The sequence below is a fragment of the Myotis daubentonii genome, chromosome 14 (genome assembly GCF_963259705.1).
Source record: "Myotis daubentonii chromosome 14, mMyoDau2.1, whole genome shotgun sequence".
Taxonomy (NCBI): domain Eukaryota; kingdom Metazoa; phylum Chordata; class Mammalia; order Chiroptera; family Vespertilionidae; genus Myotis; species Myotis daubentonii.
This window is the reverse complement of record NC_081853.1, coordinates 25,247,542-25,264,064: the sequence shown is the minus strand read 5'-3', so window position 1 is coordinate 25,264,064 and position 16,523 is coordinate 25,247,542. Positions and strand designations below refer to the sequence as shown.

Sequence of the window (16,523 nt, the reverse complement as noted above, 5' to 3'; positions counted from 1 at the left end):
TCAATTCTATTTCTTCTTACCCATCCCAATGTCTTAGTTCATAATTTTGCATGGGTGTTCTGGTAAACTTCCTTGATTTGCAACCCCTTTCATATATCCTTTTTACTGCTGTCTATAGTAGTTTGGCTTTGGTAGCATAGATATGATCACTCCTTTGCTTTATGAGGCACAATGTGGTATCAGAGAAAGTTATAAAACAAGAGAAGGGGAAGAACGGGAAATTAAAAGTCTTATGGAAGAGAAGCCATTTGAACTGGGCCTTGAATGCCAGATAGAATTTTGACAGAGAACCAAAGAACATAATACACAAAGACCCACTAGCATTCTCCAGGAACAACAAAGAACACAGTTTGCCTGAAATATATGTGAAAAAGAGCAGCAGTGGGATAAGGTGGTGGAGTCTAGAGAGTGGGCAATCATGAAGGCCATGCAGGCTTGAGTATCATAGCTGCCCTGTACATTAGCACTTTTTACTCTGTTATAGTTCCCTAAAAGTTAACATTTGGGTAATTTATACCACAAAGAAGACTAAAGAAAAGAAAGAGTAACATGTTAAAGTTTAAATTCATTTGCCATTGAGATTTTCTTTTCTTTTTTTTGCAATATACACTAAGCTTCTGTTTACAAGGAAGGAGGGAACTATCTTGAAAATGCTGAGTGCCACAAATATCTATAAAACCACTTTTCTGAATTTTTATGAAGCCACTGAGAAATTATTTTTAAGTTGTCAGCTTTTTTTTTAAATAAAAGGAAACCCCAATATTTACATAATAGGACATCCTAATCAGCAAAGCTAAGGTTTCACTAATTTTATATATATGCAAAGCATAATTTTTAGTCAAATCTCAATGGTATAGGATAAAACCTAGATGAATGACTCAAGTACCGTAAGTCAATTCTTTTCTACATCAGATTATTTTTTAAATGCAGAGCCAACGCTTATTATTTTATTATTTACTTCATACATGAAAAGCAAGTCTGAATATGAAACACGGACTAGTCAAAATTCTTAATGACTAAATTATCTCATAAAAAATATGCCCTAACTGGTTTGGCTCAGTGGATGGAGCATCAGCCTGCAGACTGAAGGGTCCCGGGTTCGATTCCGGTCAGGGACATGTGCCTTGGTTGCAGGCGCATTCCCAGTGGGGGGTGTGTGGGAGGCAGCTAATCGATGTTTCTCTCTCATTGATGTTTCTAACTCTCTATTCCTCTCCCTTCCTCTCTGTAAAAAATCAATAAAATATATAAAAAAAATAAGAGGGAACATTTAAAAATATGATTAATGTCAAAGATTTTGACAGAACTTGAAACAAACATTATACTTTGAAAATTCTATAAAAATTTGTGAGTGTCCATTGACTGAAGGAATATTAATCTATGAGAGTATTTTTATCAAGATTCTGTAGATACCAGCTTCACTAACTCAAAATATAAAACAAATAGCAGCTGATGCAATAACCCCTTAGTAAGTTAATTCTGGGTAGCCCAAGAAGTTGCCTCTTTATTTCTGCATTACTTGGAGCCTTCCTCTAAAGGTGTCTAGTCAGGGTATTGAACTGATTATGCTTGAGACAATTCAGGAAAACTTTGGAGCAATCAGCCCACGGTCTAAAACTGATGGATTATTAAATGACCCAAATCATGGCAACATGTGTTCATTTTGATAATTACAGAAAAACAAAAAATTTGTTCCCAGAGCATCTCAGCCTAACAACTGGGTGCTTTTTCCATCCAGTGCTGGAAATGGGTATTTGAGAAATAACTACGTTTCCAGTTAGAAGAATGCTGAAATCATGCCCTTCTACAATCAAAATACAGGTTCTATCTTCAGGTGAAACCATATACTATTATCCAACCATACCATTCATACGTTCTTTAGTCTGGACTGCTTTAAATTTCTATCTGGGCTACATCATTATGCAATCATCAAATGTATTGCCCTAAGTTACTGAGCAATTGATTGGAACATACAGAAGACCTGATTAAGGCATATGAATTATATTTTTATGGTACCAAAGAATATAGATGAAAACTTTTAAACTCAGGCAATTGACAGATAACCAGTTGCCTAAATATTTAGGAAGATAGTGACATTGTCGATAAGATACAGAATAGCTTAACTGAAAAGTGAAAAATTCAGTAAGCAGGTTGCTTGACTTACGTAGTAGTATCATAGAATTTTCGAAGTTGAAGGAACTTATCAATCACTGGTTTCAGTGATTTTCGAACAACACTCCCCAGGGTTCTTAGGGTCCTTGAAGGTTACTTCGGAAGCCTCCTTCAAAGCTGGGAGTGGGTAGCTAATGTGGAAGCTAAATGCATAGAATAGACTAAACAGAGACCAAAGAGCAAAAATAAAAGTAACACAGAATGGAGTAAATTTACTTTGGGGGATGTTCATCTCTTCTTGTACATTCTGAAAACAGCAAGGTGCTGATTTTGGTATAACATAAGGAGCCTCTTTTGAAAAGTTGGTGGGTTATTACATTACATCTCATAGATTAATATTCCTCCTTCAGTCAATGGGCACTCACAATTTTTATAGATTTTCAAAGTGCAATGTTTGTTTCAAGTTCTGCTGTTAAAATCTTTGATATTAATCATATTTTTAAATGGTCCCTCTTTATTTTTTATGAGATAATTTAGTCATTTTTGACTAGTCAATGTTTCATATTCAGAGCTGCTTTTCATGTATGAAGTAAATAATAAAATAATATGCGTTGGCTCTGCATATATTGTTCATTCACATACAACAATAACAAAAAGGAATTTAATATGAATGGAAACCTCATTACTGTTGGCCTCATATTGGCCAAAGCAATGAATCTAAATAGTTACTAAGATTTCCTACAAAACTTTGTATTTGAAAATGTTTTCTTCATCAGGAAAACAGGCAAAACTAATCAAAATCTAGTTGTTGAGTTTCCCTTCTTGTGTTATATCAAATGGTTTTCTTCTCTGTGCAGCAAACACATTACCATAAAAACCCCTGGGAAGGGATTTTCTTAGTCATGTGTGCAATCCTGTAAGTGTTGAACTGCATAAGCCTTTGATGCCATGATATTTAATTCCTTTAATAGTCACATGATGTCCAAAGATAACCTTATTCAGTTCATGATAGCTTTCTTTGACTTTTCTGAGAAGAGAAAATTATACCCTCAATAACACATAGGTTGGGCTTTAAATATTACTGGCCCTATAAACAATAAGAAATGGGAGATATATTTTACATGAATATGTACAAGCAATAGGAAATATATTTTATATCAATGTGTAAAATGACAAATTTTTAAAGGACAAAAAAGAAATACAATTAAAAGCAGAATTGGCAATGCTTTCCTATGCAGTTTTATAGATAATGATCTCAAATCAGAGATTTTTCATAAAGATAAATTAAGTTTATTGCAACTTGATTGCATCACCTAAAATCTAACCCATGACTTGAAAACATGTCCTTATGTTTTATAAGGTCTGAAATAAAAAGGAAATAGATGGAATTAAAACAGCAAATTATTTGGCAATCAATGACTGAAGTTGTATATTGCTATAGAGCAGATGTGATTAACTGTTGAGAAAAATTAGACCAAATTTTCTTCCTGTCTACTATGGCTAATAGATCTATTCAGAATACATTCTTTTTTTTTTAAAGTGTTTTTTTATTGATTTTAGAGAGGAAGGGAGGGAGATAGAAAATCAGTGATGAGAGAGAATCATTGATTGGCTGCCTCCTACACGCCCCCTCTGGGGATTGAGCCCACAACCCCAGCATGTGCCCTGACTAGGAATCAAATCGCAACCTCCTGGTTCATGGGTTGACGCTCAGCCACTGAGTGACACTGGCCAGGTATAACACAGTCTTGCCTTTAGAGAAAATAACCAATATTAATGATAAAAATATAATTTTGTAAACTATTTTTAAAGGGTAAAGTATCAACCAATTAATGATTCCAAAATATCTTGATGATTTCCACTGTGAAAACTAAACATCAGCATGATGGAGCAAAAATTTAATTTTCACAGATGCTTTGGAGTTCTTACAGATGAAGACTGACTTAAAGATTATCCTCTTACCAGATCAGTTTTGATATCAGATAAAGGCAAAAGAAAGAAAAAACAGGATATCCAACGAAATGAGACTTTGGATTTAATTTGATCACTTTGACATTTTCCATTTCTTGAGCTCATAATGAGTTCTTAAAAAACTAATACTTGAAAAATATAGTAACATTATTATGTCAAAATTTGTTTTGTGAGCTAGTTAACCAGTCAGAACTAAATAGAAATCAAGAACTATTTCTTCAAACAGGCCTATCTTCCATAATTTTACTGAGTTAGTTCTACAGTTCATGAAAACAAGGTCTTCTACATTCTTCCCCAAGGTAGATTTAGAAATCATAAGCTTGGTTTTTGATATGAGTTTAAAAAGTAGAAAGTTTTATTCTCTTATGTGTCTATGGACACTGAAGTTTTGTGGAACTTTAAAATATTTCTTTATCCACAAGTTTGTATGCTGCTCAAAGTCAAAGTTATTGCTATACCTACACTCATCGTTGCATAGTGAAGAGGAAAAAAAACAACATCTAAATTCTGAGAAGCCACCTAAAGTTCCATATTCAAGATTTTCTTACATTAAAATTAGAAAGAAACTACAGATACACAGAAGTAAAGTATAATTGTTTTTAATACTATTAAAGCAACATTAAAAAAATCACAGCTATCCTTACATTTGTCTTAAAATACTATAGTCATTTCCATCACCTCCCCAGATTTTCAAGTCTTTTCTCTCATCGTGGCAGATGCCCAACTAGAGAGGATTCTGCACCAACAGCTTAAAAACTCACACCTAAATGAGAAATGCTTTGTCAGTACGCAATATTCTGAAATCTGGCATTCTGTGGAAAAACTGTGCACATTTTCATCAACGGCCTTCATATCTACTGATCTGGCAGCCATAAGAGAATAATAAAGTATGTGGTGCTAAGTGTTCACTTACCATTATGAGACATCCCCACTGCAAGGCATTTCTGAAACCGACAGTACTGACATTTATTTCTACTTTTTTTGTGGATCCGACAGTTAAGATCACACCTATCATAAATAAGCTTCAATCTGATTGTTCTCCGGAAAAAACCCTGCAAAAAGATAATGAAAAAAAATAAAAGAAGTAAATTCTAAGTCTTTATGACACATTGAAGCAGCACCATATGGCTAAAGGCACACTGGCCTGGGTATTTCACACTGTTCTGGCCCTGGTGACTTTAGGCAACTGAATTTTCTTTGCTATAAAATAAAGAACCAGAGGATTTCCAGTGTTTTGTTTTAGCTCTTAGAAGATGACCACATCCAACCAATGTCATTCAATGTACTTTGGCTCTACATTTGGGTTTCAGCATGCTCTAGGAAGTGCTCTGGATTTAATGTAATGCAAATAAAACACCATGTAATCAGTTCAGTCTCTCTGCAAACCATTCCAACAGCATGCCAAGCCCTTATAATTGTGCTAAGCAGTTTGGCAAAGTTACAATCATTTCATCCTAGTACATTATCAGGGCCAATAAAAATCCACATGTGGATAATTTTTTGGAATTCTCTATGTTGCATAATTTCCTGCAGAATTGGTTTCATTTATTTATGCAGTTGAAAATGTGTGTGTTCCATAATCATTGTAGCCTGCAAACAAAAAGAGATAATGGAAAATAGCATGAGAAATAATAAATGAATCCTCAAAATCGACTGCTACCTTAAAAAAGCAAATATGTCAATTTGAGGCTAACTGAATGCTGCAATATTTATATTTTTTTGGAAAGTCTTGAAAAAAATTCTAATCAGAAATGTTTTCTAACTCCACTTTTTTGTTCAGAGTATTCCTATTAATTTCTATTGTGTTCATTTTCATGAAACTCAGTTTTTAATTCTTCCAAATTTATTTGGTCCTGTTTGGTACAAAAAGCACTGAACTAGTATGATTCTGTCATTGATGTGCATTTTTATTTTCTCCACATTTCTATCTTGAACTCTAGACAAGTATGTTCTACTGCTTACTTGGCATCTTCACTTGGAAATCTAATAGCCATCTCAAACCCAGCATATCCAACACTAAAGTCCTGATCTTACCCCTACAGACTTACTTCACCACAGCTTTTCCATTTCAGTTGATACAACTCCTTCCTCTTACTTTTTCAAGCCCAAATCCTTGAAGTCACTTTCTACTTCTTTCTCTCATGTAGAAAGCTCTTTCTCTAAATATACATTTGCCTATTTCCCTCATTGCCTTCAAGTTTTGCTAACACCTCAATTTCTCAATGAGGCTTATCCACCTTATTTAATACTGTGGCTTGTCCCTGCCCCGTTTTCCTCAGGAACCATTGATCTCCTTTACTCTGCTCTAGTTTTTCTTCCCTTCCCTCCCCCTCCCCCCGATAGACTAATGACTTTCTAGCATACTATACAATTTGATTATTATATTTATGTTTATTTCCTGCTCCTCCTCCACTGCCCAACTAAAACTGTGAGCTCTGTGGGGGCAAGGATGGTATCTTAGGCCACTGGGTGAAGCAGGCTTCTACAAAGTTTCTTCATATTACTGATAAAGAAACTCTTCAACAACACTCTTATTTATTACTTCAGAGTCCATAAAATAATGTGTAATTTCAACAATTTACTCTCATGATTATTGTGAAGTCTGTGAACTGGTGAGCTGGAGATGTATTAGTCACGATTTCAGAAAATAGTTGTGTGTACTTATTATTCTAAAGGGTATATATATATTAGTTTAGATATCCTATCTAATAAAAAGGGAATATGCTAATTGACCCTCATGCCATCGCAAAGATGGCAGTGCCCATAACAATAAGGGAATATGCTAATTGACTGCCCCACCCTCAAAGATGGCGGCACCCACAGCCAATAAGGATGGAATATGCTAATTGACTGCCACACCCTCAAATATGGCGGCACCCACAGCCAATAAGGAGGGAATATGCTAATTGAATGCCACACCCTCAAAGATGTCAGCGCCCACAGCCATAAGAGGCTGGCAGGGGAGGACGGTTGGGGGTGACCAGTCTGGCAGGAGAGCAGTTAGTTCTTAATCAGGCCGGCAGGGGAGCGGTTAGGGGGTGATCAGGCTGGCAGGCAGGCAGGCAGGCAGGCAGGCGAGTGTTTGGGAGCCAGCAGTCCTGTTGGAAGGGTCCTAAACCAGCAGTTGGACATCTCCTTAGGGATTCCAGAATGGAGAGGGTGCAGGCTGGGCTGAGGGACACATACCTGCCACCCCCGCCCCCGCCAGTGCATGAATTTCATGCACCAGGCCTCTAGTAAACTAATAAAAGAGAAACATGCAAATTGTTGTCACTCTGCTACGCCCACCAGCCAATTGGATGAGTATGCAAATTAACCCAACAAAGATGGCGGTTAATTTGCATACACAGGCATGGAGCAAAGACTGAAGGCTGAAGAGGCTTGGCTTCTCCGCTGTGGCTGGAGTGAAGGCCTGGGTCCCAGGTGCCGGAGGAAAAACGGTGCTGGCAGTCAGGGGAAGGGCAGGCCTATTGCACGAATCTCTTCATGCAATAGGCCTCTAGTATATATGTGTGTGTGTGTGTGTGTGTGTATAGTTAATCCTCACCTGAGGATATTTTTTTCCATTGATTTTTAGGAAGGGTGAAAGGGAGGGGCAGAAACAGATAGAAATATCAATGTGAGAGAGACACATGGATTAGTTATCTCATGCATGCGCCCCAAATGGGGCCTTGGATCAAGCCTGCAGCTGAGGTACATGCCCTTGACCAGAATTGAACCTGAGCCCCTTCAGTCTATGGGCCGACACTCTAACCACTGAGCAAACTGGCTAGGGCTGAATAAAAAAGCCCAACCCTGGATTAAATCTGACTCATATAATATAAGCAGTGTTTATTTTATAAGATAAATATTTATAATATTATGTTTAGAAAATATACAAAATATAAAATATTTAAAATTTTATATTTATAAAAATTTTATAAAAGCTAAACATTTACTTTATAAGGTAAATATGAACAACTTATTCTGAACCCTGGAGTATATAATAAAAGCTATTCTAGCCCAGCTGGCATGGCTCAGTGGTTGACCATCAACCTATGAACCAGGAGGTCATGGTTTGATTCCCGGTCAGAGAACATGCCCCGGTTAGGGGTTCGATTCCCAGTAGGGGGCATGCAAGAGGCAGCTGATCAATGATTCTCATCACTAATGCTTCTCTCTCTCTCCCTCTTCCTTCCTCTCTGAAATCAATAAAAATATATTTTAAAAATAAAAACTATTCTATTACTATTTTATTCACTCAGTACATTAAAATTAATTATTTTAAAAGACTACATGTGAAAATATGAGATGATTAACATTTTTTTAATGCTTGGGCATAATATTACTAAATATTTGAACTTTGCAAAATTCCCCTTTTCACAAAGAAAAAAGGTGAAGAGAAATAGTATCTCCTTTCCAAAATAGTTCTATCTCTTTACCTACCCATAATAATACATGACTCAATTGATGCTGGAGTAAGAAAACACAGAGCACTGGTTTAGGAGTCCTAGCTCTGCCATTTACTAATGAATGACCATGGGAAAGTTTTACTTATTCATAATTTCTACATCTGTTAGTGGCCATATATAAGCTCAACCTTATAGGACTGTTCTAAGGCTCAAATGAAGATTATCTATCTATCTATATTATCTATCTATCTATCTATCTATCTATCTATCTATCATCTATTAGATCTGTCAAGCCTTACACATATAAAATATTACATGGTACAGTGAAAAAACAACAATACTGGAAAATTCAGAAATCTGGGTTTTGGGCCAGTTCATCAGTATCTTGCCTTGATCCCTTGATCAAGTCACTTAAAAAAACAAAAGCTGCAAGATATAAGGATTAAATTAGATCAGTGCCTTCTAGAACCAATCTGGAGGAAGAAAAGTGAGGCAAAGTATCCCTGCTTTTATTAATTTTCTTAGGTTTTCAAATATTTTATTATTTGAGTAGTGGGTTTTAAAAAAAGTTTGACAATTTTATCTCAATTCCTTGTCATGTGTTTGCAATAGGAAATGAAATAATAGGTAAATTTTCAACAAATTCTTTGAAGAAAGAAGAAAATTACTTTTTACCTTGCATCCCTCACAAGCATGAACTCCGTAGTGAAACCCGGAAGCTTTGTCTCCACAGACACGGCATTCAATTGCCATGAGGGAGTTGGAAGGCTCTTCATGAGGCTTATTGTACAGCTGAGCCTTTTCAGAATAATAAGGTGGGGATGCAGGCTCCACTTTGATTGCATCTGTGTATAGAGAAATGGGAGCAGGTCATTATTACTTGAAAAACAATACTAAAAAGGCAATAGGGCAAGTCACTATGGTACACCTTAATGCCATATTTTTATTATTTAAGTGTAGAACCACTATGGAACATGAAAAGACCATAGGAAAAGTAGGCTTGGTAAGCTTGGGCAAGTCACAGCATCTTTGAGTTTCAAATGTATAAATAAAACTGGGAAGGGAATTAAGCCTGTGATTCTATGACCCTCCAGCACCCCATATACTAGTATAGTATTTGAGACAATCAAGGTTATTTTACTATGTAATATGCTGTACTTGGCATTTTCACAATATTAAATTGTGTATTTTAATTTCAATGTTGCATTTTAGAAATATTTTTAAACCACTCTTGCAAAATACACGCAGAAGGAACATAAAAAATAAAAATACCATCAGAAAAGGTGGTTTGTAAAATGATCTTTGATAGAGTGAAACAACCTATGGAAATTAAGCACTACTTTTCCACTGGTTAAGAATAGGGGTATTAAATTTCCATATTAGGCTCTAACTGAAAACCACACATATTAATATAACCAAGTATATTATTTATCTTAAAAAACACACTAGAAATACAAGAAGTTCTTATTGTCAAGTAATGGTTACCAATTACATAGTGGTGGCTTTGGGAAACCAGCATATCAGTACACAAAGAGATAAAAATCAAGGAAATAGCATCACAGAAATTTGTTTTATCTTGAAAAGTGCAGTTTTAATTTTTCTTGAGTCTGATGTTTCGATGTGAATTGAGTTAATGGTATGAAGATTTATCAATAGACCAATTTTTCAAAATTTAAATTTGTGTTATTTATAAAATAACCTTAATTGTCTCAAATACTGTATGTTGTCTGTTATAGCTTTAGTATTACGGGTGTTGGAGGGTCAGAGAACCACAGGCTTAATTCCCTTACCAGTTCAGGTTTCAGTGTAAGCTTCTCAAATGGCAGAATTAGAAAAAATTGGATTATAATTTAGTAATTTGGTGATAATAAGGTAGCACACTGTTACTTATTAACTTATAAGTATTCAAAAGAATTCAAAGTTTGGGTGATGGACTCTTAGCCTGATATATACCTGGCAATATAATCATACTGGATAATGCTCCTAAGAAGAACCAAAAAAGAAAAAAATGAGGAGAGAAAGGAAGAAGGGACAAAGGAAAGAATGATCTGGGGGATTAACACTCTGCCTTCCTTTCTGGTATATCATAAATACCTAATATTTCATGGATATGTGGATGAGTAGACTAATGGTAAATGTCTTCTCTATAGAGTTTTAGTCTCTGGAGCACTTACTCCAGTGTTATTGAGTCCAATGCTAGTCTTAGTACTCTGAAAAGTGAAAATAAACATCATACTTTGGTAATCTTGGAGCTTCAGGTCATACTTATAATCAGCAACCATTGGGTCAGCTCTTGCGAATGGAATGTCTTCATAGTGTGGAGTGGAAATACTGGAGAAATCAACAGTGGTGAAGGGCTTGATGTCAAAGGCGTGGGGGTGGTCATCCATTACGGAAAGATCCACGGAGCTGATTCCAAAGTTGGTGGGCCAAAATGGCATCTCTGTGTCAACCATGGTAATTTCTGAAATGGAAAAAAAAGCATAGCTATGAAGTTGGTCCTGGAGGACAGAGCAATCCTCTAAAGGTATGTAGAAAGGGAACTGAAAGGATGTTTGGTAATGTGATTTCATCTGGAGAAGAGAACACACCACCTTCTTAGTGCTGCCCAATTTCTTTTATTAAAGAAAGTCATCGCTTAGCTGGATATCACAGTGGAGAATCCTGTAACAGTATCAGCATGTATAGTGTACTCCATGAAAATGTCCTGCAGACAGTCCTGCCCTCATTATCTTCTACAGAAGGTCATCAATCAAGTCTGTTAATTTTTTAAAAATATATTTTACTGATTTCTTACAGAGAGGAAGGGAGAAGGATAGAGAGTTAGAAACATCGATCAGCTGCCTCCTGCACACCCGCAACTGGGGATGTGCCTGCAACCAAGGTACATGCCCTTGACCAGAATTGAACCTGGGACCCTTCAGTCTACAGCTGACGCTCTATCCACTGAGCCAAACCAGTTAGGGCAAGTCTGTTAATTTTTAAAGAGCATAGAGTTCTGGGACAAATTTACTTTCTTGAAATTAGAGATCCTCAGGAGAACCAAGATGGCGGCATAGGTTAACGCCGGAGTTTGCTGCTTTGAACAACTACTTCAAAAGTGAAACCAAAAAACGGAAGGGACATCACCCAGAACCACAGGAACGCTGGCTGAGTGGAAGTCCTACAACTAGGAGGAAAGAGAAATGCACACGGACACTCAGAGGAGGCGCAGTGCTGAAGTCAAATTCTGAGGTGCGGAGTGCGCGGAGCGGGCTGGCGGCAGAGGGCCCGGTTGGCGTTTTCAATCCGGAGGGAGTCGCAGACTCTGAGCTCCAGATCCGGGCGAGTCTTTAGGGACCCAGGCTCAAACGGGAGAAGTGGGACTGTCTGGCTTCGGTCAGAGCGAGTGCAGCTTTCTCTCCCAGCTTTGCAGCGGGTGCTGGGACTCAGGCAGAGCCCCTGGGGACAGGACTGAGAGCCGCCATAACTGCTCTCTCCGGCCCACCCTGTTGATCCTGTGCGACCCGCCCCGCCCAAGCCCTGCACTGAGGCATTTACTGGATAGCCTCAGGCAAAGGCTAGATTAGCACCTCCCTAGAGGACAGAAGTTCTCTCACTGCTGACACAGCTGATTCTCATAGCCACTTGGCCTGGAGGTCAAACCCTCCCTGGAATTAGCTACAACAATCAAGATTTAACTATAAGACTGCGAACAAAGACCACTAGGGGGTGCACCAAGGAAGCATAACAAAATTCGGAGACAAAGAAACAGGACAAAATTGTCAATGGAAGACATAGAGTTCAGAACCACACTTTTAAGGTCTCTCAAGAACTGTTTAGAAGCTGCCGATAAACTTAATGAGATCTACACGAAAACTAATTAGACCCTCGATCTTATATTGGGGAACCAACTAGAAATTAAGCATACACGGACTGAAATAACGAATATTATACAGACGCCCGACAGCAGACCAGAGGAGCGCAAGAATCAAGTCAATGATTTGAAATGCAAGGAAGCAAAAAACATCCAACCGGAAAAGCAAAATGAAAAAAGAATCCAAAAATGCGAGGATAGTGTAAGGAGCCTCTGGGACAGCTTCAAGCGTACCAACATCAGAATTATAGGGGTGCCAGAAGATGAGAGAGAGCAAGATATTGAAAACCTATTTGAAGAAATAATGACAGAAAACTTCCCCCACCTGGTGAAAGAAATGGACTTACAGGTCCAAGAAGCGCGGAGAACCCCAAACAAAAGGAACCCAAAGAGGACCACACCAAGACACATCATAATTAAAATGCCAAGAGCAAAAGATAAAGAGAGAATCTTAAAAACAGCAAGAGAAAGAAACTCAGTTACCTACAAGGGAATACCCATACGACTGTCAGCTGATTTCTCAACAGAAACTTTGCAGGCCAGAAGGGAGTGGCAAGAAATATTCAAAGTGATGAATACCAAGAACCTACAACCAAGATTACTTTATCCAGCAAAGCTATCATTCAGAACGGAAGGTCAGATAAAGAGCTTCACAGATAAGGAAAAGCTAAAGGAGTTCATCACCACCAAACCAGGATTATATGAAATGCTGAAAGGTATCCTTTAAGAAGAGGAAGAGGAAGAAAAAGGTAAAGATACAAATTATGAACAACAAATATGCATCTATCAACAAGTGAATCTAAGGATCAAGTGAATAAATAATCTGATGAACAGAATGAACTGTTGATTATAATAGAATCAGGGACATAGAAAGGGAATGGACTGACTATTCTTGGGGGGGAAAGGGGTGTGGGAGATGTGGGAAGAGACTGGACAAAAATCGTGCACCTATGGATGAGGACAGTGGGTGGGGAGTGAGGGCGGAGGGTGGGGCGGGAACTGGGAGGAGGGGAGTTATGGGGGGGGGAAAGAGGAACAAATGTAATAATCTGAACAATAAAGATTTAATTAAAAAATAATAATTAAAATAAAAAGAAATTAGAGATCCTAAATAGTTTTCTCTTTAGGATGAAAATTTTGCTTTTCTATTCATGTTTATAATGTTTTTGTGCGAGAGAAAGTTGGTATATTAAATTTAGATAAGAATTTATTCTTGCTCAGGCTGCGTGGCTTAGTGGTTGAGTGTCGACCTATGAACCAGGAGGTCGCTGTTTGATTCCCAGTCAGGGCACATGCCTGGGTTGCAGGCTCGACTCCCAGCGTGAGGTGTGAAGGAGGCAGCTGATCTATGATTCTCTCTCATCACTGATGTTTCTCTTTCTCTCTTCCTGCCCCTTCCTCTCTGAAATCAATAAAAATATATACATAAATAATTTATTCTTTAACTATATTATAACATAATTTTATTCTTAAAAGTAACACCAAAATGAATCTTAAAAAAAAGAGAAATCCCTTCTGTGCTATGAAAACACTCAAATATTTATGTTTTGTGTGTATACAGTTTCCTTAAAGAGGAGAAAGCATTCCCCATATTGAGAACAGAGAGGTTAGAGATATGTGAAACATATTTGAATATCAATGAGGGAATGTTAAAATGAGACTCTGGCCCAGAATTCATTTTAAACCACCCCCAAGACAAAACAAAAATGGAAACAAGGAAACATTAAAAAAACACACACATAGATAAAAACACTGATATGGATTCTAAGGCCACAGAATAACTTGTTTCATGAATTGCCTGCTTAAGATGCCACATGCATTTTTCTAAATATGTTTTGTGGTCACAGTAAGTGAAATAAAACCCTCAGAGATTTTGGTTCTAAGTATTTAATGTGGATTTGTGAGTGATTGAAGTGGGTAAACTTTAAACCTTTACGCAATGGGAACCTGTCTGACTCGGTTTACCTGAAACCAGTTCACTATTAAAGTGGTGCCAAAAAAGCAGTCACAAGTATTTTTATTTATTTATTTATTTATTTATTTATTTATTTATTTATTTATTTATTTATGTGTTTATTTTTTTTTGTTAATCCTCACCTAAGGTGAGGATATTTTTTCATTAATTTTTTTAAAGAGCGTGGAGGGGTGGGGGGGGGGAGAGAGAGAAAGAGAAATATTGATGTGTGAGAAAGACTCATTGATTGGTTGCCTCCTACATGCTGCCCTGGGGCCAGAGATCATGTGAATTGCGCCGGAAGGATCTGCCTGCAACTGAAATATATGCCCTTGACTGGAATCCAACCTGGGACTCTTCAGTCCTTGGGCTGACACTCTATCCACTGAGGTGAGGGCAGTCACAAGTATTGTAAATATTAACTCCTTGGTCAAAAATACCAGTAGAGAGGTGTGGGAATTTGAGATTGCTGTTAGAGGCAAAGAAATGAATTGCTCAAAAGTTCTAGGGCACCTGAAATCATATGCTTACCTGTCTTATTTGCAATTATATCCCTATCTCCTAGCAAAGAGCTTGCTTGGCTCATGGTAGGTTCTCCTTAAACATTTATTTATTAAATACTAAATGAATTGATGGAATTTTAGCATAAAAGGTAGGAAAAGGGGAAAACAAACTAATATTTGAGTACCTCGCACATAAAAGACGAATTCTACCTTTTACTTCATGTAACCCAAGATATTATCCCCACTTAGAGACAGGTAGGCTAGGACTACAAAGTGCAGTGACTTGTCCAGTGTCCAACAGCTAGTAAGTAGAGAATTCAAACTCAAGACTGATCCAGAAACCCTGTTCTGTATATATTCTCTCATTGATGAAAATAGTTTATGCAGGAAGAGCTGTTCTCCTAAGGATATCTGGGAATGGGTGTCTTGTATTTTCCCAGCAAGCAGAGAGCTAAGGAATTCACTCACTCTCAAAGGCTGAGTTCTGCATGAGGTTAAAGATTCCAGTTGTGGTCTTCATAAGAAAAACAAAGTGTCTTGAAAACACAAATGAGGAGCCTAGTCCTGTGAATGTGCTTCAGTGGCTCCATGAAGAATCATTAGGCACAGTTTGGGTTCACATTCTGAATATCTACATAAATAAGTACCCAAACAACCTTAAGTTATCTGTGTTACAGTGTAAACACTACACAACAAAAAGAGGAATGTGCACTGGTGATAGCTTGAAGGTCATACTGGGTCTCAATGACATCTAGTAAAAAGTTTATGCTCTCAATGACAGGGGCACCCATCAAACTGAATTCTTTGTCTCAAAATATATCTAGTCCTGCCCAGTGTGGCTCAGTTAGTTGAGTGTTGTCCCATGCATAGAAAGGTTGCTGGTTCATTTCCTGGTAAGGGCACATACCTAGGTTGCAGCTTTGATCCCCAGTCAGGTCGCATATGAGAAGCAACTGAACCATGTTTCTCTCTCACTTCAATGTTTCTCTCTCTCTCTCAAATTAAAAAAAAAAAAAGCCCAGCCAGTGTTGCTCAGTGGTTTAGCATTCACCTATGACTCAGGAGATCAGGGTTCGATTCCTGGTCAGGGCACGTGTCTGGTTTTCCGGCTCGATCCCCACTGTGGGACATGCAGGAGGCAGCCGATCAATGATTCTTTCTCATCATTGATGTTTCTATCTCTCCTTCCCTCTTCCTCTCTCCGAAATCAATAAAATACATTTAAACCTACCTAACCTAAGCCATTCCATTTACTTTGCCCATCTCCTCAGCAGGCTTATTTCACATTTTTCTTAGTATAAATTACTTTCATATCTAAATATATCTCTCTTGTTTCAACTGCACTATCCATAAAAGTTGGTTTATCAACTACTTCTCATTATATTTATTGTAAACAAAATAAAGGTTCACTAAGTGAGTTAAAGGTACTGTATATGCCTCTGTATGAACACTGGGAAATAAAAATAAAGATGCAAAAATATCTGTGTTGCAAGAAAAATTAGTTGCTCATCATTTTACTGGTTTAGTTTTGTTTCACTTTTTTTTTTTTAAATCCTCACTGGAGGATACGTTTGGATATGTTTATTGATTTGAGAGGGAGATAGAGAGACTTCGATGTAAAAGAGAAACATCAATCCGTTGCCTCCCATACGCGCCACAACTTAGGTATGTGCTCTGGCAGGAAATTGAACCTGCTATCATTTTTGGTGCACAGGACAATGCTCCAACCAGCTGAG

General features: G+C 37.5%; 1 protein-coding gene across 4 annotated transcripts in view; it reads right to left on the bottom strand.

Moving 5' to 3' along the window:
- The window catches only part of PPARG (peroxisome proliferator activated receptor gamma), a 137,019-nt gene that overhangs the window by 38,028 nt on the left and 82,468 nt on the right, over positions 1–16,523 (bottom strand). For 3 of the 4 annotated variants that reach the window (XM_059663613.1, XM_059663614.1, XM_059663612.1), the window contains 3 exons: positions 10,711–10,938; positions 9,150–9,319; positions 4,997–5,135 (listed from right to left, as the gene is read on the bottom strand). In XM_059663613.1, coding sequence (XP_059519596.1) covers positions 4,997–5,135; positions 9,150–9,319; positions 10,711–10,930 — 529 coding nt within the window. In that variant the 5' untranslated portion in view covers positions 10,931–10,938. Of the gene's footprint in view, positions 1–4,996; positions 5,136–9,149; positions 9,320–10,710; positions 10,939–16,523 lie in introns of those variants that run through there. The other variant, XM_059663615.1, reaches the window with a different exon arrangement.